The 26,271-nt window shown below is 50.8% G+C and overlaps 1 protein-coding gene across 1 annotated transcript in view; it reads right to left on the bottom strand.

Annotated features, from left to right (window-relative positions):
• UNC13A (unc-13 homolog A) overlaps nt 1–26,271 on the bottom strand; it is an 81,003-nt gene that overhangs the window by 34,080 nt on the left and 20,652 nt on the right. The window contains exons 2-10 of the mRNA XM_061149875.1: nt 20,977–21,076; nt 18,832–18,949; nt 17,092–17,215; nt 16,310–16,383; nt 15,402–15,456; nt 13,436–13,471; nt 9,965–10,172; nt 2,100–2,612; nt 1,486–1,594 (exon numbers count right to left, since the gene is read on the bottom strand). Coding sequence (XP_061005858.1) covers nt 1,486–1,594; nt 2,100–2,612; nt 9,965–10,172; nt 13,436–13,471; nt 15,402–15,456; nt 16,310–16,383; nt 17,092–17,215; nt 18,832–18,949; nt 20,977–20,981 — 1,242 coding nt within the window. The 5' untranslated portion in view covers nt 20,982–21,076. The remainder of the gene's footprint in view (nt 1–1,485; nt 1,595–2,099; nt 2,613–9,964; nt 10,173–13,435; nt 13,472–15,401; nt 15,457–16,309; nt 16,384–17,091; nt 17,216–18,831; nt 18,950–20,976; nt 21,077–26,271) is intronic.

Here is a 26,271-nt window from a genome sequence, read left to right as displayed (position 1 = left end):
GCTCATGCTCTATAGTCCTGGAATTCTCAGAGGCTGGCTCAACATTCATAAGATCCTATCATTTGATTGTCTCCCTTGATTATCTGATCTCATGCCCCAGGGCCTTTGCCTAAGCCTGACTGTATGCTTTCCCACCTTCATTCTCAACCAACCTCCATCTATCACTTAGGTCTCGGCATAGACCCAAAGTCAACACCTCCTACCATGCAACTAAAGGGTGGCATAATGGGGGAGGCGGGCAGGGCAGGGAGAGTGGTCTGGCACTTTTTCCTGAAATACTGTTAAGGCATTTTGAATATCACTTCACTTAAAGTATCACCTCCTTCAGTGAGTTTTCCTGATTGCCAGATTAGCTTTATGCCCCTTCCACGAAACCCAGAGGTCCCACTCATGTTTACTTTTTTCTTGGCATATTATTAGTTTCATTACAAGGGCAGCTGCTGCATTTTTCATTTAATTTGCTGACTTAGGGAAAGTCAGTCAATAGCCTTTTCACAGTATATTCTTTGCTACTCTTTGAATCTAGAGCCATGGGAATGTATAGTAAAAGAAAATTCTATTGCACAACTGATAAGAAATTTGACTTGAAACTTTTATAGCTGTGATAATTGATGGTCTGAGACTTTGGGAGTCTTGTTTAGGATCTCCTCCTCCTGCCAGCCTCACCCCAGTTTGGAAGGTCACTGTGGATAACAACACTGCTCTATCCCCAGCCCAGAGAAGGCTAAGTGAATAAAGCAGTGAATGAATGAACTCATTCTTGCTGCCCATTAGAACAGTCATCCTGACCCTGACATTAATTCTATTTTTTACCCAATTCCTTTTCCAATATGGATCAGACCTCAGACCTTTCCCTAATCCCAACACTGACACCCAGTGTGACCCCAAGAACCGACCTCTTCCCCTAACACCAAGTCTAACCCTGAACGCTAATGTTTGGCTGCTGCCCTAACCCTGACGTCCATTCGTATCTCTGACCTGTATCCCTGTCCATGAACCTGGCCCCTGAACTTGGCCATAGCCACACTCTCAGCTTAATTTTCAGCCCCAGGTTCTAGTTCGCCTCTTCCTCTTCCCCACTTAGAAATCCAAGGCTGCCCTGGGGAGGTTGGACTGGGGCTTGGTGGAGCCAGCAGGTTGGGCCGGAGAGTAGGTAGGCAGGGGTAGGACCGGGTAGGAGGAGTCAGATTGGGCAGGCGCTTAGCTGGGAATGGTGAGGCTGGAGCCAGGGCAGGCGTGGGTGGGGCTAAGGAAGGGGGAAGTGGGTGGCATGGGCTCATGTGGGCAGAGCCAGGGAAAGGACCACAATAGTAGGTTGGGACTTGGAAGGACTGGGGAAATGGGCGGGGCCAGCCTGGCCATGGGAGTGGGCGAGGCATGGGCGTGGCCAGCCTGGCCACGAGTGTGGGCAAGGCATGGGCGTGGCCAGCCTGGCCACGGGTGTGGGCAAGGCGTGGGCGTGGCCCGGCTGCCGCCGTCACTCACCTCTTGCAGCTGCAGCCGCACTTTGTTGAAGGCTCGCAGCCAGTTGGCCTTGGCTCTGGACACGGAGTCCTGACCCTCTTGGCCTTCCTCACCTTCTCGAGGCCTGAAACTGAGGCCGGGGGTTCGTGATGCTCCAGGGCCAGCACCCCTTCCACCCCCACTGTCTGAGTGATGCTGGGCCCGCCATGGCTTCCTGGGCACTTCAGAGATACAGTGACCTGCCCACGACCCTCCGACCACCCTCAGTTTCCCTCCCCACTTCCCACATGCCCATCTCCTCTCTGATACCTTCAGGCCCACCTGTGTCCCCTTGCCACCTTCCTGGATCTTCTGCAACTTTGTAATCCTACCTGCCCAAGATTCTTCTGATGCCTTTGTGACCACTCCAACCCTGGAAAGCCCTCCAGCCCCTCACAACCCCCAGGACTCCTTTATGACCCTGCTCGACCCACTCTGACCCCACTGAGCCCTTTCTGACCGCCAAGACCCTCCTATCCCATCCTAGACTCACGGCTCTGTGCCAGCCCTCCTCCCCGTTCCCCAGGTCTACACTGCCCCTACCATGACACCACTGACCCTGTGACCTTGTGATACCCTCAGTCCCTTCCCTCTACCTCTCCTCAGCCTTGGGGGCCTCAGGCTCCCGCTCAGAGGCGGGCGCGTCCTCAGGCACGGCTGGCTCGGGGGCCACCTTGGGTACGTCGGGGGCCTCGGTGGGCATGGCCGGGGCCTTGTCCTCCCTCTCGGGGGCGGTGGGTGGAAGGCTGACGCGCTTGAAGTCCTTGGGCTCGGCCACAGCCGCCTCCTCTCGCGTGGCGTAGCCTCGGATGTCATCCGGCACCTCCTCCTCCAGCTCCTCCTCGTCTTCAGGTAGCTCCTCCTCCTCCAGGAAGTCCTCCAGGTCCTCATCCAGCTCCTCGTCCAGCTCGTCCTCATCCTGGTCCCAGCGCGGCGAGTCCTTGTGGTAGCTGACCGAGCTGTGGCAGGAGTGGTAGGAATCCCGGTCCCGCTCGTCCTCCAGCTCAGAGCCCTGCAGGCTCTGCTCATCCGGGTCGAAGTCCTCGCTCAGCTGCGAACTGCCTTGGCTCAGCTCCCCTGAGGAGGCGTAGCGGCTGCTGCCTGTGGGGCTACAGGGTCGGGCCAGGGCTCAGGGGCTGGAGCACAGAGCTGCTGCCCGGCCCGGCCCTGGTCACACAGGCCCCCTCACGCAGTCATCCCCTTTATTCCCAGCACTGGGGGAGCACCTCTGGGCACCCGGGAAACACAGCCGTGAACCAAAGAGACAAGGCAGCTGTCCTGAGGTCACTGACCATCTTGGGGGTCAGGCAATAAAAGCAGATTGATGACAAGATCAGTGCCCTACTGTGCGCCTATCCAGGCACTGTGGAAGCTGTGAAGCGTTCACCCACAGGTTGAGGACCCCGAATGAGTGTCCCTGCCACAGCCCCCTTGGAGACCCAGAGCTCCTGCAACAAACATAGCTACCCCTGTCTCCTGATGTCTCCCCTACCCCCGCCTCAGCCTGGTCCTCCCCCTGTTGAGCCCCCTCCATTCATCAGGACTCCCTGCCTCCACTCTTTCCCCAGCTTCCACTCTCAGCTGATCCTTCACCGGCCCCCTCAGCTCCACCTCAAAGACGTATGTGTAATGCGTCCACTTCCTTGCATCCCGGGCCCCACGTTAGTCCAGGCTCTGCCATCTCCATTAGATGCTGTCTTACTCAATGTCCACTTCTCTCCTGGACATTAACATTTTCCATGAAAGCCACAAAGGGGTTTATTGGAATCATAAACCCAATCACAGACCTCCTGTGTTCCAAACTCTACCATAAAAGTAAAGTTAGCCACTCAGTCATGTCCAACTGTTTGCGACCCCAGGGACTGTAGCCCACCAGGCTCCTCGGTCCATGGGATTCTCCAGGCAAGAATACTGGAGTGGGTTACCATTTCTTCCTCCTGGGGATCTTCCTGACCCAGGGATCGAACCCAGGCCTCCCGCATCGCAGGCAGAGTCTCTAAAACCCCATGCCATGCTCTGCACTTTTGTGTGGCCCCTGCCCTCCAACTTCCCCACCCTCAGCTGCCTCCATCCTCCCTTCTCTCCCCCTGCTCCAGCCACACTGACCTCCTGACTGTCCCTCCAACACCCTAAACTGCTCCCACCTCTGGACCAGTGGTAAAGAATCTCCCTGCCAATGCAGGAGATGCAAGAGACACAGATTCGATCCCTGGGTCAGGAAGATCCCTTACAAAAGGAAATGGCAACCCACTCCAGTGTTCTGGCCCGGGAAATCCCATGGACAGAGGAGCCTGGCGGGCGACAGTTCATGGGGTCGCAAGAAGAGCAGAATGCAACTAAACAGCTGGACCCTAGCACCTGCTGTGCCCCCCCAGGAACATCCTTCCTTGCCTGCTTTATCTGGAAAATTCCTTTGGTGCCTACTGAAATAGCACTTCTTTGGGTGAGTTGAGTCTCCTTCAACCTCTAGTCAGGTCAGACCTACCCTCATCCACATGATATGCTCCTTATATGCACCCTGGATCACACTCAACATAACCAGGAAAAATATCTGCGGGAGGGCAGACACACAGGCCACCTCTCAGCCCCTTCTCACCGCTCATTCAGACACTTAATAAACAGCGTTCCTTGTCTTAAGCACTTCCTCCCTCTCAGTGACTAGGATCCTCTTTCTCAACCAGACCCTGCGATGCTGTAGGAATCAAACAGGGGTTTCTCCCCCTTGCCCTTATCTGCTTAGCTATGTGTGTGTTTGACTGCTTTTCATTGCCTGTCTTTGTAGACAGCAAGGACGGGGGAATCCTCTGGTATTATTGGGCTGGAACAGACTCCCAGCTCCCTCTGCTGGTGAATACTCCCAAAGTCCACTCCAACACATTCCGGGTCACCAAGTGAGGAGTGTACCTAGGACTGGAATCTCCACACAGGTCTGGAAATGCCCACCTGACACCAGGCACCATGTAAATCACTCCAGGCTGCAAGAAGGTGGGAGTGATGGTCCCCAAGACTCCTCCCACCCCAGCTCTGACACTCGGGAGCCAAAACAACTCTGATCCCAGACGCTTCTCCTGGATCCCATTGAGTTAGCCACCAAGAACCGCCCTGCATGATCTGGCCAAGTCTACCTTTAGCTGAGCTATTTTCTCTGCCTGGAATTCTTCTCCTCAGACTCCTCATCTATCCTTCAAGGGCTAGCTCCCGGGCACCTTCCTCCAGGAAGCCCACCTTGCCCTTTCCCACCTCCAGGGCGTCTAGCTGTGTCCCTCCTGTAAACCAAGCCCTGACCTGCAGGATGGAATGTCTGTTCCTCTGGGGGCATTCAGTGTCCACACTGGGCAGCAGGACCAGGGTGGCGTGGGATGGTGTCTTAAGCCACTGTCAGGCTGTTTCTGCCTGTGCACCCACTCTCTGCTGTGTGACCTGTTCATGGGAGCGTGGACAGGGCTCCTCCTTTTCCATTCCCACCCCCCATTCCATCCCAGGAATGCTCACACCAAACAGACTCTCTCTGGGACATACAGACACACCCAGGGCCAGAGAAGGACAAGACAAGCCCATGCACACCCTGCTTTGAGACCCAGGAAACTCGCTCCTACTCTTTGAGCCTCAGTTTCCCTGTCTGTAAGATGGGCACTCTTCTGCTTTTTTCCTCCAAGAGAAGACTTTCCCACCTACTGAAAGAGCTCATATTTTCTTTATATTTGATATCTTACTCTCTTCTCAACTGTTTCCCATACATTGAAACTTTGTTCCAATAATTGCATGAGTCTGAGCCAGCTTGAATATGCAAGTGAATGATGCTTTACAAATGGCAGTGGTTGCAAAAATGGAAGGAGAGGCTGTTAGGGAGACAGGAATGCTTCTGAAGATATTTGGAATAAGGAAGTCACTAATACAAACAGAAAGGGATCTAATTCTTTGTTTTCAGGATGGCTCACACACAAAGGAGTTAAATGAAGGATGCTAGAGTAAATCCAGGGCAAGACTAATTCTACTCCCTCTTATATCACTAAGTGGTTTACCTTGAGTATGTCATTTCATTTCCTTGGACCTAAAAAATAAAGAGGCTGGACTGAATGCTCAATCTTATTTTCTCCTTTTTGAAGTCCAGTTGATTTACAAAGTTGCGTTAATTTCTGCTGTACAGCAAAGTGATTCAGCTATACATGCTTTTTATTTTCTTTTTCATTACGGTTTATCAGAAGATATTGAATATAGTCCTCTGTGCTGTAGAGTAGGACCTTGTTATTTATTCATTCTATATATAATGACTTACATCTGCTAAGCCGGACTCCCACCCCATCCCTCCCCCAAACCCCTCCCTTTTGGCAAACACGAGTTTCTTCTCTGTGCCTGCAATTCTCTTTCTGTTTCATAGACGAGTTCATTTGTGTCATGTTTTAGATTTCACAGATAAGTGATATCACATATTAAATATTTGTCTATCTCTTTCTGAGTTACTTCACTTCTTATGATAATCTCTAGTGGCATCCAAAAATGCTCTGGAAAAAGTTCCTTCTAACACACGTCATGTATAAACGATCTGAACTTTCTATGGTATATGCAAAACATAGGGAAGTTTAACATAAAACTTGTTTAAATACCTGCAAAAAAAATATTGTACTGGATGGTGCTAAAGAGTGAGTAGGGAGGATTTCCCTGGTGGTGCAGTGGCTAAGGCGGGAGACACAGGTTCGATCCCTGGTCTGGGAGGATTCCACATGGAGTGGAGCAATTAAGCCCCTGCCCCACAGCTGCTGAGCCCAGGCTCCAGAGCCCACACACCGCAACTACTGAAGCCCTGGTGCCTGCAGCCTGTGCTCTGTGACAAGGGAAACCAATGCAATGAGGAGCCAGAGCACAAGTGGAGGGAGAAGCCCCTGCTCACTGCAAACTAGAGAAAGCCTATGCAAAGCAACGGAGACCCAGCAAATCCAGAAATAAGAAAATCAATAACAGTTTAAAAATAAAAAAGACTGAGTAGGCAGCTTATCAAGGTTTTCTTCAACTTATGTTTTACCCAAACTCTCTAGAGTGTTGTCCAGTAGAAATGTTTTCTGTGCATACCATCCAACATAGCAGCCACACGTTCATGGCTGTCGAGCTCTTGAAAAGCTTCCAGTATGATGGAGGGACTGAAATTTTCTTTTACTTATTATTTAAAATTTGGGCTTCCCTGGTGGCTCAGATGGTAAAGAAAGAATCCACCCACAATGCGGGAGACCTGGGTTCAATCCCTGGGTCGGGAAGATTCCCTGGAGGAGGGCATGGCAACCTACTCCAGTATTCTTGCCTGGAGAATCCCCATGGACAGAGGAGCCTGGCGGGCTACAGTCCATGGGGTCGCAGAGAGTCGGACACGACTGAGTGACAAAGCACTGCACAGCATTTAAAATTTAACTTTAAAAAGCCACTTGGGGCTGCCGTGTTGGACGGCACAACTCTGAAAGCCCATTTACTTTGACGGCACAAAGAGAAACCATTTATAATTTCTTTTCTTACTGCATTCAAAATAAAGTGATTCTGAGGGTTTCTCCACATCTCAGCCAGGATGTAAAACACTTGTTTGCATCATTAATGTTTTTGTCAAGAGTTGGAGAAGGCTTGCCATTCAGGAGGCTGCACGGCTATGTTTAATACCAGGTTTGCCCTTGAATTTTTGAATTCAGGGTTTGCCCCTAAATTTTTTAATTGAAGGATAATTGCTTTACAGAATTTTGTTGCTTTCTTTCAAACATCAACATGAATCAGCCAGAATGTGGTCAACACAGGGGTGGTTCTAAGATTCTGCTGGGAGCAGAGAGAACGGACCATCTCCTTGGTGGATGTCCTTGCTGATGATGGAGAAAGAACACCACTTCCGTCCAGCTGTGGGACCCTGGGAGGCTAACGTTGTGGGTTCCCAGGTGTCTTTTTTAGGGCTGATGGGCAGTGTGGCATTGTGTTTGTGGTCATGGACTCAGAAGTCTGCCTGACAGGGTTTAAATTCTGGCTCAGTCACTTAGTAGCTGTGTGATCTTAAGAAAGTCACTTCATCTCTCTGCTTCATTTTCCACAGCTACCCCGAGGCATGTGGGATCTCAGTTCCTCAACCAGGGATTGAACCCGCATCCCCTGCACTGCAAGGCGAATTCCTAACCACTGGACCACCAGGAAAGTCTCACAAATAAATTAAAAAAAAACAAAAACTAGCACTTAGTAAGTGTTCAATTAACCAGCATTATTTTTCTTGCTTATAGACATGGCAGAGCCAAGATCAGGACGAGGCAGGTGCAGCCGAGTCCTGCAAGTGCAGGTTCGGCTCCTGCTTTTACTTAAAACTGTGTATTTTCCTCAGCATGGATTTTTTCAGAAAATTCACTGAAGTGTAAAATACATACAACAAAATTCACTCTTACGAAGATATATTTTGGTGAACTTTTGATCATGGGCTATTTTGGCGTTCATTTTGATTTTTTAAAATATTGCATTGACATATTGATCTTGATGACTGAGTGTTTTGGCACCCTCTAAATTTTGTACTTGAGGCAACCTCAAGTGTACCACACTTGCCCCAGCCTGGTCCTGGACCTATGTTACAGGGTTTAGCTCCAACTCTGCTATATCAGAGTCTCACACAAATCGAAGGCCCTGGTGTATGTGTGAGCTGAGCCTAATATCTTATTTATTTACTTATTTATATGTTCTATTTTTAATTTTCTTGGTCACATGCCATGAGACATTTGGGATCTTAGTTCCCTGACCAGGGATAGAACCCACAACGCCTGCATTAGAAGTGCAGAGTCCTAAATGCTGGACCACCAGGGAAGTCCCTGATCTAATATCTTACAGAGATTTGAGGGGTCCTATTAAGAGAATTGGGCTTCCCAGGTGGTGCTAGTGGTAAAGAACTCGCCTGCCAATGCAGGACTTGTAAGAGATGTGTGTTTGAACCCTGGGTCAGGAAGATCCCCTGGAGGAGGGCATGGCAACCCACTCCAGTCTTCTCATCTGGAGAATCCCATGGACAGAGGAGCCTGGTGGGCTACGGTCCATAAGGTCTCAAAGAGTTGGACACAAACTGAGGCAACTTAGCATTCATATGCATTAATAGAAGTATAGGTTCAACAAGAGAGTAGAGAACACTCAAAATTTTCATCCTGCCCATCTTTTAATGAAGGAAATGTATTCTTTGGGGAACAAACACTTTAGAAGAAGACCCATGACCAGTAATTCACCAAGCCACTGCTTGCCACCCAGTGGGTTCACCACAAATATTTGTCCTTATAATGATTTACCAACTGTGTGACCTCAGGCAAGTGACTTAACCCCTCTGGGCCTTGATTTCCCATCTGTGAAATGGAGTCAATAATATCCCCAACCAGAGAATGAAATAAGATGATGAAGGAAAAATGTTGACCCAGAGCTGGGTACCCAGTTAGCTCCGAATACTATTATTTGTGTTATTTACCTAACAATCACTACACAGGACTCTCAGGAACCGCCCAAAGTGCTTTACAAATACCCAACCTGTTTAATATCATGCTTGCTGCTGTTCAGTTAAGAAACCAGGACTGGGGCGATCAAGTCAGCAAAGAGGGGAGCAGCAGGCACAAGTTTCAGCCTCATGGGCTCAAGGGCCAACACACTGCACCCGTGTAAGCCAGGGGACCAACCTATGAGGTGGGTCTGGGGACAGCCTAGTTTGAAAGAGCAGTGACGGTGGCTGGACTGAGAAGGGGAAGCTCCTAAGTCATGCCCAGGTGGCAGTGGTAAAGAGCCCGCCTGCCAGTGCAGGCCTTGTAAGAGACGCATGTTCGGTCCCTGGGTCAGGAAGATCCCCTGGAGGAGGGCACAGCAACCCACTCCAGTCTTCTTGCCTGGAGAATCCCATGGACAGAGGAGCTTGGCAGGCTATGGTCCATAAGGTCTCAAAGAGTCGGACACACACCCATGCCTGAGTACCAGTGTCCGTGCCTGCTGGTCAGGAACACGGAGTCAGGGGCCACCAGGAAGGCCGAGCAGGACCACCCCAGGACCACCAGCCACCCGCTTGCTGGGAGTCTTTCCAGCATTACTGTTTCACACCAGCCTCATCCCCTCCCCATCCCTGGTAAGGCTCATCTCTTCATCCACCTCCTCGCCTGAGCAGTTAGAGAGTACAACAGGGACCAGGGGCTTTTAGCTGGAGTGCCAAGGAGCCCCCATTTTGCACGGGAAACTGTTAGGGGCTTTGTGACTTCCTTCTCCTCCTTCAACTAAAGCAAACCCCTTTCTATCAGGCTTGCAGAGTTTTCTTGGTAAGATTTTAGGTAAAGAAAATTTCTACTGCCTGTAAGAAGGCATGGGTGCTGCTTCCTTAGACCCACTTGCCTCCAGCTCCCTCCAGCCTCCTATTCCTCTCTCCACTCCAGGAGATGGAGTTGGACGCACACAGACACACAGACACACAGACACACCCCCTCCACTCCACGGTGACTACCTGAGGGCCCGCGGCTCTGAGAGCTCCTCATAGCTGTGCATGGAGTCACTGTAGGATTCCCGGGAACCCAGGGGTGGTGGGCGGACGGAATATTGGTGGACTGAGGCATTGGGCTGGGACGTCGTGTAATAGGGCGGCGGGATGCTGTTACTTGTCTCACTGCGGTAGTCACTGTCTCGATCATCCACTGCACTGTCAGGGTCATCATCTGCAAGAGAGAGGAGGTGAGGGGAGAGAGTGAGGAAGGGAGGCAGAGAGAGAGAGAAAGCACGCAGTGGAGGCCAACACAGTGTCTCAGACTTGGGAGGGTCTTCACTGACTGCTAACCCAAGAAGAGGAGTCTACCAAAATGAATAAAGGATCTTGGGTCATGTTAATAGAAGTACAGGTTTTAGAATAAAGGAGGTGAAAACCCTGCTTTTCTGTATGTGGGTCAAACTGGACCTAGAGAATGGGGACCAGGGTAGGTCCTACAATGTGAACAGGACTAGAACAAATTGGAAGGTGTCTTTCAGCTCAGATGTGAGAATGGACCAGTCCAGGCTCTCTGAAAATAATATGGGTTTTTCCACCAGGTAATGAGTTTCCCATAATGAAAGTCACCCAAACATTTAGGGGGAAGTTGGAGGGAGATCAGGAAGACAAGGTAGGGTATAAATGCCCTTTAACCTTCAGAGATTTCTTGATATCCTAGGAAGGTGACCCAGACCTGAACTCACATGTATAGGAAGGGGCTCTGACAAGGTATTGTCTCCCTCAGAAAGGTTAGATTATTGGGTTGGCAACACCATCACAAGCCTAGAATCTATCACTCAAGTGGAACAGGGTGGGGTTGCCAAACTCCAAGTGTTTAGTAAGAATTAAAGGATAATTTAGTTCAGTTTGCTTTCCTTAGTAAACAGAAAACAGATTTTCTTTCTCAGTAAAAAGAGAACAGTCTCAAAGGATGTTAAATTGTGGTGGAAATAGGAAAGACTCAATTTATCTGGAAAGCAATAGTTGAGCTGAAGAGAAGTGAGCTGCCTGCCCCAAATTAACTTGCAGATTGGGTCTCCCATGGGGTACTAGGCTGTGGGATCACCTTACTGGTGATTTTAAACACCAAGAGGGTGGGTTATACTTTTTATTTAAAGATTTTTTTTTTTAACGTGGACCATTTTTCAAGTCTTTATTGAATTTGATACAATATTGCTTCTGGTTTTTTTCAACCTGGAATCTTAGCTCCCCAACTGAACCTGTACTCCCTGCATTGGAAGTGTGGAGTCTTAACCACTGGGCCACCAGGGAAGCCCCTGGTTTATACGTTTTTATGTCTTTAAGCATTTTTGCTCATCTCCTAGATTTTTTTGTGCTTTATTATTTTAACTTTCTAATTCCATTTCCCTCTAATAGAGTCTCTCTCTTTATATTAAAAAAATATGTCAAATTTTTAAAATAGGGTAAACAGTTAAAATATTAGTTTCATCCTTCGCTTAGAACTAGCTGTCTGATTCAGCCCCTATTTGCCTCCAGAAAAACCTTAAATTCATTTTTAGCAGCAGTGCTGGCTTTAGCAGCATAGCTGTGGCTTTCCTGAGTAGCTCTGGCTTCCTGATTTCTCATTTGACTTGGGCCAGCATGACCTGCGAGCTTTTCATCCTGCCCCTGCCGGACGACCATCATCACCTGATGCTCTGTGTGCTGACAGCGCTGGCGTCAGAGGCAGAAACAGATGTGAATTTCCACAACAGATGTATGAGCTTCAGGGTACAACTGATGGACCTTCAGGCCTGAAGTGGGCCATCTGAAACTGGGGACAACGTGGCAGGCTTACCCAAACTGCCCCTCTCACCAACTTGTTTTCTACACAGTTATCTGGGTTTGCAGCCTACCAAATTGCCCTTGACCAGGCTGAAACAGTTCCGGTCAAATCACATGAGACTCTGTGCGTGTTCACCAAACTGACTTTTTTTCTGAAAGATTATCAGTTTTAACAGGAAGACTGCTCTCTGTTGGATTCTTTCTGCTTTTGCCCAGACTCTGCTCTTTACCAAATTGTTTTTGACCAAATTGCCTGCTTCTGGATAAGACATTTTCAGCCACTTTTGTTTTGACAAAATGCTCTGCTTTGGGCCTCATTGTCTTTGCTCTTCTTGACCCAATTATTGTTACAGGCTTTTGCTAAATTGGTTTTAATCCAGAATGTCTTTTTTTTTTTTTTAACTGTATTGCTTATTTTGTGTGAAACTGCTTGTGACCAAGTCTTCTTGTCTGCCAAATGTCTATTTTGGCTAAACTGGCTTCTGATCAACTTGCTTTGACAAATTTTTTAGGGTCAAAATACAGCTGACCCTTGAACAATACAACAGCTAGGGACGCCAACCCTCTGGGAAGTCAAAAATCCATGTGTGATTTTATAATTGGCCCTACATAGTCAGACTTCTGCATCCGTGGATTCAACCTACTGGGATTGTGTAGTACTGTAGTAGTATTTACTGAAAAAAATCCACATGTAAGTGGACCTGTGCAGCTCAAAGCCATGTTGTTCAAGGGTCAGATGTATCTGTAAACAGTTTTCCTGATTCCTGGGTCAGGAAGATCCCCTGGAGAAGGGAATGGCAGCCTACTCCAGTGTTCTTGCCTGGAGAATTCCATGGACAGAGGAACTTGGCAGGTTACGGTCCATGGGGTCGCAGAGAGTCGGACACAACTGAGCAACTACACTTTCCTGATCCTGAAGGGAGGGTGAGGTGGAACTTGTCCATCAGGATGTGGGGATGGGGTGGAGGAGCCTCCAGTTGATGGAGTAGAAATCAGGAGGTAGATACATGCTCAGACTAGAGGATTGGATTTCTTGGTAAAAGGCATGGGGAAAAGGGAGCCGTTCCTTAGGGAGAACACAGTCCTCTAATCTGGGAGAGGTGGCCTGTTTCCTTCCCCTGGGGGCAACTTGGAGGAAGCTGTGTGTGTTGGGGGCAGGGGGAGCTTTGGGAGCTGAGCTCTCCAGAGTGATATCTGCCTGGGGGCTTCTCTGCCCAGCTGCTCTGTCTGAGACCCTCTCCCCTCCCCACCCACCAGCCTCTGAGTGACACTGGGGCTGGAGGAGGGCTCCAGGTGGAGGAGGACGATGGGGAGACAAAAAGAGGAAGGAGTCACAGGAGAGGAGATGAGGTTATACATGGGGAGCGAGGTGGTGGGGGGATCACAGTGCCCAGCTGAAGACAGGCAGGTCTCCTGTCTAAATGCCCACTCCTCCCAGCTGAATCCCCCCACCCGAGTGATGGGACCCACTCCCCATGAGACAGATCATGACCCTCAAACAGATGTTAGTGATGGGGGAGCAGGAGGGCACAAGAGTGGTCTTGCCAGTCCTCTGGCCTCAATGCATCAGCCACAGGCTCCCCGCTTCCCTGATCAAAGGGGCGGGGGCCTCATGGTCTCCGAGGCGCCTACCTCCCCGTGGCCTCCCAGAACATCAAGCTGAGTACTTACTCTGCTGCTCACCCCAGCCAAAATAATTCCAGTTGCCTACAAAGAGAAGGGGCAGAGATAATAAAAGGGAGCAGACAGAGGGGGAGGCATGGGGAGGGGGGCTCCCCCATCCTCCTCATTCTCCCCATCTCCTCCTCCCACCCAGGACCCCAGGCCCTTTTGCTGTGAGGATCTTTCCCGAGTATCACTTTAACCTCTGACTTTTGTTATGCCTTCACTCACCATCTTGGGAGGAAGGCAAGATATCCTTATTGTTTGACAAGACCACAAGCTCAGCCAGGAAGTGATAAAGAGGCCATTTGGACCCAGGGTTTTCCAACTCTGAAGTCTGGGGTCAGCACGCCTCATTTATCTCCCCCCACCTCCCCATCCTCCAGATAATGAAGGAAACACTGAACTGGAAATCTTCAGCTTTGAAACATCTCTGTTATGTGAGTTTTTATTTTAACTATTCTTATTTTATAAGTGAAGAAACAAGGCTCAGAAAGGTAGAGTGAACAGCCTAAAGTCACACAGCCTGAGTGTCAGAACCAGGGAGAGAACTTCACCTTCACTACCTCACCCCCATCTTCTGGCATCTCAGAAAAACAGCTTGGACCAGAATTCTGACTCCTCTGACACTCGGCTGCCTCCTTTGTGAAATAAGGGTGATAAAACAGTCCCAAGAGAACTTGGAGGCAAATGCTGGGAGGTAGGTCTCCATTCTTAAATTGAACCCACCTCTGGCTTCAGGTCACCTGCCCAGGTGCTCTTTGTCATCTGCTCCTGCCCCCACCTTGCCTGGCCCTGCTCCCACCACAATCCTTCAATGACCCCATTCACCAGAGAGGGGGTTTATAATTTCTTCAGAGCAGTGGTGATCCCTTCCCAGGTGTGGAAATCAAGGGACTTTCTCCATCTCTCACCCCAAGTGAGTGTAGGAATGGGGTCCTTCAATTGCAGTCGCCCAGCTCCTCCCTCCACCAATCTCCATCATCACATATCCTGGGCATATGGCAGGTCGGGGTGGGGGTGGGGGGTTGACGACGGATATAGGAGAGACCATGAGAGGGGAGGAGAGGAGGATGGGGAAGCAGATGGAAAAGGAGAAAGAGGTTGAAGGATGGGGTGGGGGCAAAGTGTCATGGGTATGGGTTTTGCCCGGAGACTATAATTTTCACTTCCCCATCTCAGAGGACTTGGAGGGCATTTTAAGGAGAAAGACATCTCCTAGATCTTTGAAGACCTGGTCTGGGAGCATCCGAGTGTCCACAGGGCCAACCAAGGAGGATAAACACTCTTGAAAAGTCCAGCCTTTGATGAAGGAGCAGTATATAGAGGAATACAGTGAGCATCATCATCATTAAGAGATACAGCACTGTGGAAGGAGAGGACAACTCGGAGTCCCTTGGACCTGGATTCAAACCCTGGCTCTGCCACCTGCCACGTGTGTGACCTTGGCAAGTCACCCCTCCTCTTGACCTCCATTTCTTTATCTAAGAAAATAGGAGCCTATTATACATGTGTTGGCAGGATTGTCTGTCTGCACCGTCTGACAGTGGGCTGCTTGGGGGTCTGTGCTGGCCTCATGAAAGTTTGTTGAATGAGTTATAGGTCCTCATCCAGGACCTAAGGAATGGAACTGAAGACTCTGCCAAGTGCTTTTCAACCCTCTAGATGTCCTGTGTTCTTCCAAAAAAAAAAAAAGATCAGAATGTGAGGGGCTATCAGATGCCCCTGTTTCAAAGAGAGGAACTCTAAGGATCAGACAAAGACCCTGGCATGCCTGTGGCCACGTGGCAAGGCAAGATTCAAACCCAAGCACCAGATCTTTTCCTCTTTCCACTACACTGTGACCGGATTCTGTTCACTCTTAGGACCCATATCAGTGGAGGTGAGTGACCCATTCATTACAGAGGACAGTCATGGGGTGGAGGAAGGATGAGAGTTTCAACTGGTGCCCAGGAAGGAACTGAGAAGTACTTACAACACTGATTACTGGGAACGGGAAGAGGCTTGTCCTGTTCATCCTGGAATGCATACTGAGGGGGAGGGAAGGAGAGAGGGCTTATCTCAGTGGGCTGCCAGAAGCCATGGCCCTCTCTTCTCTGCCCTTGGGGCTTTCCCTGACCCCTAAGTTCCCTCCCTCTGGAGGAGGATACAGCTGACCACAGAGGAAGAGGGAGAGGGAGACACACAGAAAGACAGTGAGAAACAGATACAGGAAAACAGAAAAAGCAGCACAGACGAGGGGAAAAACCAGAGGGGAGAGAGAGAGAGACGGGAGAACACTGGGGCAGGGAGCTAAAGAAAGAAGAAGGTGAGAGCTGAGTTTGGACAAAAATTACTAACAAGGGAGTGATACCCCCTTTGCCCCCTGCCTCCCACTAGGATATTCTAAACTTGACTGCTCTTTCTTCCCTGACCTTGCCTTCTGAAGACTGTCTCCTGGGCCACACTGGGTTTTTGAACTGTGAGAATACAGAGCCCAGAAGAAGGGGGATGGCAGGGAAGAACAGGTACAGGGGCAAGGGCTGGCGGGGAAGGCAACTTTTTAAGAAAACCTGAAAGTGTGACTTGAGGAGTTGCGGGGTGAGGGGCAGAAAGGGGGTTTAAGAACTGTAAAGGGGCCTCTGCATCTCCTTGAGAGTATTTAGTAAATACAGAACCTGAGTCCATTGATATCATCACGTCCTTGGTGGGCTGTCTGTTCCTTGATGCCATCATTGGTTTGAGACTGGACCACATGAGTCACAGAATTGAGTCAGGTTACAAAGAGTTAGAGACACAGACACAGGGGAAGACAAGTGGAGAGAGAAATAGAGGGTGGAGGACATGGGGAGACAAGGAGACAGAGAGAGGAAGGAAAGAGAGGAAGGTGATGCTAACGCTCACCTCATCCTGGTCCCGCATGGCGTTCAGCTGCTCCAGCTTCTTGGCCCAGTAACGGGCCTCCTCTTCGGGGATATCTGGAGGCAGAAGCCTGGCCGTGAGCCTGGGAGCCCCTCCCTGCCCCTCAACCTCCATCCAGTGCGTCCTGCCCGCCTATGGGGCTGGTCTCCAGTGAGTGGGGAGAGAGGACTGGAGAACAGAAACACCTCCTCCACCACGCCACCCAGAGCTGCCTTGGGAATGAATGGAAGACGGGAGAGGAGGCGCATCCTAGCATTTCCAGCATGGGGACGCCATGGGTTCTTGGAAGGACGACATGGGAGAACTGAGCTGCTTCCAGGAAAGGTAGAGAGGCTTCTCTGTGTCTCTGCCTTAGCTTATCTCTCCATCTCTCTCTCTCTCTGACTCTCTGTCTCTCGTTGTCTTTCTGCCACTTCTCCGTATCCAGCTCACTTCTGCAGCCTCAGACCTCACCAAAGGCCAGCCAGGACAGCTCCGATCTGAGCCCCGTAGGTTGAAAAGCACTGGCAGCCCATTGGTGACCTGCAGGAGCTGGAATGTGCTCTGTACCCAGGAGACACACATCTCTGCTGACTCTGATCTGGGAGACTCTGTTCTGGGGAGGGGGGAGCCTCATCCTCAGAATGAAGGGTCATCTGATGAGATCGGGCGCATTCAGGGTGGTATGGCTATAGACCTGAAGGGTTATCTGGATCCACCCAGGCCCGGTCATTCTCCTGGGGCTGGGCAAATGTTCCTCCTCACCCGTCCCCAATCACACTCACCTAAGGGCAGCTCAAAGCGGGTGTCAAGGAGGATGCGGTGGAAGGTGGGATCCTTGGTGCCGCAGATCTCACTGTCCGCCATGATGACCTGCGAGTCCAGGGTCAGCCACTCTCCAGGGCCCTCCTGCGGGTGGTGGGGTGACAGGGGGTGGGGTCCCACGTGAGGCCAGGTGAGTCACACATCTGTGCTCGGACCAGCAGGCCTCTGATCTCACAGGACATGTCTCTCTCCCTGCATCCCACCCCTAGGCCAAGAACAAGGGTCACATCCTCACTTCAGATAAGGAAGCCAAGAAGAAAGGTCACAAATTCAACGCAACATGGTGGGTCTGGGGAACCCAGAGAGAGGGCCCTGCAGAGTCAGGTAGGGGCGGTCCCAGCCTTGCACAGCACTCCTCATCCCTCCTGAGGGCTCAGCTTCAGATAGAAGACCTGATCTTACCACTGTCCTGGGAGGGAACCCCCCGAGTGAATGAACCAGTCCCCCTTGGTTCAGGGAAATGAGCTCTTGAGCAGTGGGGTCCACTCTGAACCTCAGTTTTCTTCATCTCTCAAAGGAGACCTATGTACTGTAGCCCCGGGGAGAGGCTGGCAGGGGTCAGGGGAGCAGTCCGGGGTCCCTGGCCATAGGTCGTGGTTGTCCCAGGTGATTACCAGGCCTTCCTCACACTTGGGGAGAGGGGTCACTGAGGACATTGTGGTTCAGCCACAAGGCTTCCTTTTGGAATCACTTGTCTGGACTACTGCACCCCTTTCTTCCCTTTCCATTCACTCATTAAAAAATAAACCCTCCTTGGGGCCTGCTCTAAGCCTGGGCCATATTGGGCAATCCCTAAGAAGCCCACAGTCACAAGAGTCTGACACAGACACTCCCAGCACCACGAAGTCAAGGGAAGGCCAGATGGGGGGAGGGGAGCTGAGGGATTCAGGGGGGGCTTCTTGGAGGAGAGGACAATGGAGCTGGGCTTAAGGGTGAGGGAAAGGAGGACGCTTGAAACCCAGAGAACAGCGTATGCAAAAGCTCAAAAGCCATCTGTGGGGCCTGTGAGGAGTGTAGGTTGCAGTGTGGGGGAAATAAGGCTGGCAAAGTTGGTGGATGCTATCTGGGAGGCCTCCCAGGGTGATAGGCAGAGAGGGCAGGATAGGATTCTAGGGGCCAAGTGGAGGGGGGAGATTTAAGGCCAGGAGGCTGGAGGAGGCCAAGATTATTTTCTAGTACTTCTTTGGTACTGCTGCAACCTCCCTGCCTGATGCCCATCTGGGCACAAAGTGCTAGTTTCTCACAACATCCCTTCTCCTCTCTTCCGCAGGGATACATTTCTAGTGGGGCTGTGCTGCTAAAGACTATATTTTCCAGATTCCCTTGTAGGTAGGTGGGGCCACATGGCAGTTCTGGCCAATAACAGGTGAGTGAAGTGCCTTGAGCAGTTTCCAGTTTGGGTCCTTAATCAGGACTGCAAACCCCCTCCCTCGTGACCTTTCCCTCTCCCTGACTGGAATGCAGATGTAATGGTAATACGTGAGCAGCCGTCTTGGGCCATGAGATGCAATCCATGTGGGGAGAAAGGCAGGCTGACAAGACGGAAGGACTTTACAGCCTGGTGACTGGAGCTGCCATAGCCACCCTGAACGCCTAGATGAACATTGTCAGGAGATGGAGACAGAGGCCTATCTCGTTTAGACTGCTGGCCTCTGGGCCCCTCCCAGGCACGCCTATCCAACCTTCATCCCACCACTCACTTCATTGGACTGGCGGATGGTCCTCAGGGGGATCCACACAGTGCCCACCATCGTGTCCCAGATGAGACCCTTGTTCCACACCTCCACCGTCAGCCCCAGATCCAGGCGATTAATCTCACTGTTGAGAGGACAGAAAGTCAGTTCAGTAGCATTTGGACACATGACCAGCTGAAATGCAATCCCAGGTCTGAATGCGTGCTGGCCAGGAATGTGACACAGTAGTTCTTGTTTTACAGAGGGCAGACCGAGGCCAGACGGCTAAGTTACATGCTCAGGGTGTCACAGCAGAATCAGGATCCCAGGTTGGGAAAGAAGGAGTGGGGACAAGTATTACATGTACCTTCAATTCACCTGGCCCTTCCTCTAGCCCTCAGACCTTGAGAATGCTGGTTAAGTGAGGAAGATGCTCCAACGCTCTCCATGGCTCACTATTACTCCCATGATAAGGGCAATTCATGGTTCTTCCATCCTTCCCAGTGTCATCCCTCTCCAATCATATGGGGACACCCTTAAGCATATGAATGATCCCACCTCTAAGCACGTTCCCTGAAGGAAATGTGCAGATCTGGGGGGAAAATCTTCATGAATGTCCAATTCACTGAATCTACCAATTTACCAAAGATTCATCTTAAGGAATGTTCTCCTTGAATATACCTGGTCATTCAGTAACTGGTTTTAGGGGAAGTTGAGGACTATTGTTTTCCGCTCCCTTCACCTTTTCCCTAGATTGTAGGACTATCACCTTCCTTCCCTTCTCTAAGTGCCCTCTTGCTCCAGAATCCCAACTCTGGATTCTCCCATGGCCTCCCACAGTCTCCAGCTAGCCTCTGCTCAGGGGTTGAGGGCTGCCTGGGTCCCCATTCCAGCTCTGCCAGATAGAGGCCATATGACACTGAGCAGGTGGCTTTGCTTTTCCGGTCATCTGTTTCCTCATCTGTAGCATGAGGATTGTGTTAGCACACTCTCTCCCAGGGCTATAAGGCAAAACTGATTTAATCAAAGCCTTGGAAGAGGTCATGGCAGATGTTGGCCATCATCAGAGTAGGTAGGATGTAATAGGAGGTCTTCCTAGAGACTTCCCTGATGGCTCAGACGGTAAAGTGTCTGCCTACAATACGGCAGACCTGGGTTCGATCCCTGGGTCAGGAAGATGCTCTGGAGAAGTAAATGGCAACCCACTCCAGTTTTCTTGCCTGGAAAATCCCATGGATGGAGGAGCGTGGTAGGCTACAGTCCATCGGATTGCAAAGAGTCGGACACGAATGAGCAACTTCACTTCACTTAATAGGGGGTCCTAAGTGGCTCCAGGTTGAGAAGAGGGTGCAGGTCATGAATTTATTTGGTTATTAGGCCAACATTTATTGAGCACCTATTGTGTGTCAGCCTCTGTGCTTGGCACGGAGGTCACAGGGGCAGAGACCAATAGGGCCTTACCCTCTTGGAGCTCATAGTCCAGGGGAAGTGGCCAGAAATGTGTCAAATGTCACACAAATGAATAAAATAACAATTGATGGTGAGGCATGACATTCCTCTTCAACTACAGTTTGAGGGTGGTGATCCGAGAGGACTGCCCTGAGGAGGTGACACAGCTGAGACCCAAAGGACAGGAAGGAGGCAGCTGGGATGGGGAGAAGACAGGAGCAAAGGTCTTGTGGGCAGGAACAAGCTGGACAAGTTGGCAGAACGTGCAGAGGTGGGCGTGTCTGGGGCAGGTGAGCCAGGAGAAATGGAGCAAGGTACTGGTGTGAGGTCACAGGAACCGGGTCTCGGGGGGCTGCAAGGAGGGATAAGGGCTTTGTTTCGAGGTTGATGATCCACAAGCCAGGGGCAAGTTTGGAGAGTGACAGGATGTGATTTGCAATTTTAAAAATATCCCCCTGGCTGCCTGGAGGAGAACAGATTGTGGGAGGCGGGTGGCAGCAGGAGGCCAGGGTGGAGGCTGGCGGGCAGCGGGGACTTGGCTGGTGGCCTCAGAGACAAAAGGAAGTGACTGGATTTGAGAAGTGCTTCGGAGGCAAAGCTGATGACTGGACAAGGGGCTGAAGGAGGGGAGTCCCAGACGACACCTGAGTGTCCGGCTGTGCCCTACGGGACCAGCAACAGGCCTGACTGTGCCAGGGGGTGAGGCCGTCACTGCAGACTCACAACATGAAATCCTGCTCCCAGCTGGGCTGGCTGCCTCGGACCGCGATGGTCGTGCTTTTGACATTCTGCACCTTCAGGGTCACATAGGTGTTGAATTTCTCTGTGGCGGTGAAAGCAGATGTCAGTGCAGGGGCTCAGGGACTCCCCCATGTCCCTTCCCAAGCTCTGAATGACCCCACTATGATCCCCAAGGGTCTGCGAGTTCTTGGGGCCACCCCAGGTCCCATACACTGGGGTGCTTCTGTGCCTCCCATCCCCAGGTCAGCCCCTAGAACCCCACCCCAGCACCTCAGGGCACAGCAGGGAGGGGCCTTGGTGCAGGGAGATGGGGGATTTGGGGATGCCTGATCTTTATGCTTAGAAACGACGATGTCCAATATCCACGGACATAAGAAATTTCCTTTGCCTCTCAGCCCCAGTTTTGTTCCCTGTAGCCTAATCTAAGAGTCCCCGCCCTATCTCTTAGGATCCTGGGAAGCACCACTGGCTCAGGGTGAGCCCTGTTCCCATTAGGGTTTTCAGGGGATGGTAGGGAAGGCGGCTGGGGGACCCCAGACCAATTCCGATGCTCTCTGTGAAGCTCACAGACATACAGCCCAAGTTCCCCATCACTGGCTCAGACACCCTCCCTCACCTCTCTAAGAGACAGACAGACAACACAAGACAGGACAGGAATAGAGGGCACTTACCTTGGGCACCATCAAACTTCGCTTTTTTGACTGTGGAGAGAGACAGAAATAGGGAAGGGAGACGGGGAGAGTGGTGGGGAGGAGAGAGACAGAGAAACACAGGAAAATAGAGACATAATGAGAGAGATAGAGAGGAGAGAGATACAGAAAGAGAGAGAGAAGAGAAAGGCAAAAAACACGGAGCAAAAGAGGCAGATAAAGAGACCAGATTTTTTAAAAAGATAATAATAAAGACAGAGGTGAAATCAGAGACAGAGGCAGAGACAAAGAGAGGAAGAGAAATAAGGAGAGGAGGGAGGCGGGGATGAGTGGGAGAGAGAGAAGCCATCAGACAGATGAGCACAGGCAGACCTGTGATGGAAGGAAGTTTGGCCCTTGGGAATATTCTCTGTCCCACCCTCCTCCCCATCAAACTTCCCCAAAGCTCCCTCCCTCCAGTGATGACTTTACTCACAATTGAACAAAGATTCAAAAGAAGAGAGCTCCTACAGGAAGCCCTCCAGGATTGCTTCAGAAGGAGCTGGGGAGTCGGGGAGAAGGAGATAGAGGAGGAAGGAGAATCAATCTCCAGTGATTCCTGTCCCCCAGTTAGATTAGTGAGACTTCTCCCCTAACTGTCCAGCTCAGTCTGTCCTGCCAGATGCTCCCAGAGTTTAGAGTCCAATATTGAAAAGGGATTGGGAGAGGTGAGAAAAATCAACCCAGAGAGCTGAATCTGCAGTATACATAGAGACATCCCAGTCTTGGCCAGGTAGGTTATTAGTTTGTCCAGCCCTACTTGACTGTGAAAGGTGCAAGCAGATATACCTCAGGGTCCCAGGGGGTCCAGTCTCTTCATATTTCACATTACCCCACAACCCCAAGTTATTCAAAGCAATTTCATTCATTACTGGACTTTCTTACAGGATATTAAACTTTCACTTTCAATATCTCCCAAATTCTGCATCTGCCCTCAATGTATTTCTCTACTATTACTCTCTACTCCCACCCAAAAGCTGCTGCCAAACTGAGGCCTCGCTCCTGGTTTCTATATTTCCTTTTCCCTTTAAACTTTTCAAGAGGCTATTTTTGTTTGAGTAAGCAATCATGCATATTTTACAAAATCCAAAGCAACCCAAAGATTATACGATGAAAATGAGGCTCTTTCTACCCCAGCTCTCACTCTCCTCCCAGGATGCAATCAACATTAGCAGTTCCTCGTGGGACTGGAGACAGATAATCCATGCATCAGCAATTGTGTGCACGTGTGCGCTATTTCCTACACAAATGGTAGCATTTTATACCCTCTGCATGTCTTGAAGAGTGTGTGCAAGTAAGTTAAAGGATAAATTCCTAGAATCAGAATTGCATTTCTATTCTTTCTCCTTTTTTTTTTTTTTTTGAGAGCCAAGTTCAACATTTTTCCCTGCAAGTACAATGGCCTCCCATCTGGGATTCAATCTCCCATAGGGATTTAATTTCTCTGTCCTCATCACTTGAATTTCTTTCTCAAAGAAGTATCTGAATGGAGCCAGTGAAAACAGAATTCCCATCAAGGGCTGGGGAAGTAGAGTGGCTCTAAACATTAGTCAGTAAATACTACTTGTTCCCATCGCAGACAGACTGTGGGGGTGAGAACTGATGCCCAGAAGCACTGAGCGAGCTCCCCAGAGTTGAAGAGCAGAAGAGGGAATGAGTGCCTTCCTATACCAACACCACCATCACCCTAAGACCCAGTGTGGAGTCAGGTGGAGCTGTATTCAGACTATGGTGCTGTGTGGCTCTGAGCAAATGAACCCCCCTCTCTGGGCTTCCATCTCTGTCTCTTTCTTCCACATCCAAAATCTTCCCACTTGAGGCACATAACTGCACATGCAAAGTTCTCTCTCCCACAAGGTCCCTCCCCTTGTCCCACATGCCCCCTCTCATACCCTAGGCCCCACCCAGACTACAGAGAGTCCACCCACCTAGCCCCTCACCCTGGGACTGAGTGAGGCTTAGGGGCACTTAGGACTGTGCCCTGCAGGAGCTCTAGGCCTCCCTCCTGGGGGAGCTTCAGCGGGCAAACCTAATGACTCTGTAAAGGGGGAGGAGGGTGCATAGGGAGGATGGGGAGGGAGAAGGATGGGAGAGACAGAAAGGCACATGCAGAGGCATCAACAGGAGAGAAAGGAAAAGGGGAGGGGGAGAAGTGAGGGGCGATAATAAGACATGAGAGTCAGACAGACAGAGACACAGAGAGACAGAAAGGGACACACAGATTTCCACTAGGGAGGGCAGGTAGGGGAGATGCTGCAGAGAGGCAGGATTAGGAAAGAAAAGTTGGGGGCATGTACCAGAGGGAGGTAGGTTCCTGGCCCTGGGGGATCAGAGGGGCTCACTGGTGTCTGACCCAAACTGGGCCCCAGTCTGCAGTTCTGCGCCTCTTTTTTTACAGATGAGGGGCAGGTCTAAGAAGGGAAGCAAGTTGTCCAAGTTCTGTCCTCCATCCTCTCCTCCAGGAAGGTCTCTCCCTGTCTCCCTCCTTCCAATTCTGTGTCTCTCCACTGCTGTCATCTTTCTGTCTATCTTCTTCCCTTTCTCCCTCTGTCTCTGTCTCTCTGGTTCCTAGTCCTCAGTCTCTCTCCCTTCCCTCCTCCCTAATCCTCTCTAGGCCAGAGGGTGTAGGGCTCAGTTGGGGTCCACTGGCAGTGGGAGATTGTCAGAGAGCTCTAGCTCTAACATCAAGCCCCCAGGCCCCTTCAGAAAATCCAGGGTGAGGACATCACTGTTCATCATGGGGACTCAGAGGGAGGAGGGTCAGACTCAGGGTGGGAGATGGAGTTCAGAGAATGGAGAATCAGAGACGGGGGTTCAGAGTAGGAAGCTCATGGTGGGGGAATGGAGTATGATATAAGGAGGAGGAAGGTAGGGGACTAAGGGATGGGGGCTCAGAGAGCTGGGAGAGGCTCACGATGGGGGAGGGGAATAGAGGGGCGGGTAGCCTGGGGGAAGGGCTCTGTAGGAGAGGGCTTGGAGGCAGAGGCTCGGAGAGAGAGTCAAGGCTCTCTCCCCATCTCTCTTCCCCGTCAGCAAGCGAACCGAGTCATTGTCATCACATCTCCGCCCCGCCGCCTTCCTCCAGCCCGCGGTATCGGGGTCACCAGGGCGGAAGCGCCGCCCCTCCTTCCCGAGCTCCTGGTCACAAGCACCGGGCTATTTATAACGTGGGCGCCGAGGGCGTGAGCTACGCGACCGCGGGGAGTGCTGAGTGGGGGAGGTGCCCACTGACGGGCGGGCTGGAGATACCGCGTCACGGCCAGGTCAGCAGCCTGCGGACTCCTCGGTCCCTGCCCGCCCCACCCCGCGGCGCTCATCGGCTCTGACTGATTAATGTGGTTGCACAGGCAGTGGTTGCCGGGGGCAGAGCCGGTGGAGGTGGGAGCAGGGCATTGGCACTGCCAGGCTCTGGGCCTCAGTTTCTGCATCTAGAAAATGGCCCTACTTAACCTGTTTCTTCTCCTCCTCTTCCCTTCTTCCTTCCTCTTCTGCCTTCTCCCCTTTCTTCTTCATTATTAACACTAGCATTATTATACTGTTGTTCCTATTATTATTACCGTCACTAGTATCTTTATTATTTGGTTGAATTTTAAGTGTACCCCCTGGCCTGGATGACTCTAGATTCTAATTGAGATAGTCTCCAGTCCTTGAGGTCCATTAACCTGCCAGGGCTGGTGGTGGGAGTGGAGGAATAGAGGGTTCCAGCCATCAATGGAAGCGGCTAAAAGCCCACCCACAGGAGGTTCTTCCCTGATAGCTTAGTTGGTAAAGAATCCACCTGCAATGCAGGAGACACTGGTTTGATCCCTAGGTTGGGAAGATCCCCTGGGGAAGGGAAAGGCTACCCACTCCAGTATTCTGGCCAGGAGTACAGTCCATGGAGTCGCAAAGAGTCAGACACGACTGAGCGGCTTTCACTTTCCAAAAGCGCACCCACAGGAGGTGCTTATTGGGTGTCAGAAGACACTACAAGTAGTAGAAGGGAAGCATAGAGAATTCAAAACTAGATTCTAGGAAGCCTGGCATTTAATATGTGATGTCTGTAGCAGACATGGGCTTTGTGATGAGGACACTGGTCCCGCTGACTTGGCATCTGGGAGAGAATAAAGGAGGACTCTCATCATCCATGGACAGAAATAAGCCAGAACCCAATTGAAGCCATAGGTGAAAAAAACACACCAAGAACCTTGACAGATAGTCAGTGTTGTTTACCAAGTACCACTTAGAACTATGTCTAGCATATAGTAGGTGCTTATTAAATACTGTTCCTTGAAAGAATGACGTCATTGCCTCCCCCAGCAGTCCAGCACTGAGAGAGGGTCCCGCGACGCGGAACTGTGCTGTCCACGGTGCTGAAATCGATGGCTCCTCTCTGAACTATCCGCGGTGCTGAACTTTTCATCCCTACCCAAGTACCTCCAAAGAATTGGTACTTCTTTTGCCCCTCTGTGTATCACTGAGCCATCCTCAGGCCTGAGAACGCAGTGAGCTCTCAGGAAATGTCCTACACTCACGAAGCTTTTAGTCCCCATTAATAAAAACACCATCATTGATTTTTCCTGCCTTTGGCTCACACTTATTGAAACTT

The sequence above is a fragment of the Dama dama genome, chromosome 9 (assembly GCF_033118175.1).
Source record: "Dama dama isolate Ldn47 chromosome 9, ASM3311817v1, whole genome shotgun sequence".
Lineage (NCBI taxonomy): Eukaryota > Metazoa > Chordata > Mammalia > Artiodactyla > Cervidae > Dama > Dama dama.
This window is presented reverse-complemented; position numbering and strand designations above follow the sequence as displayed.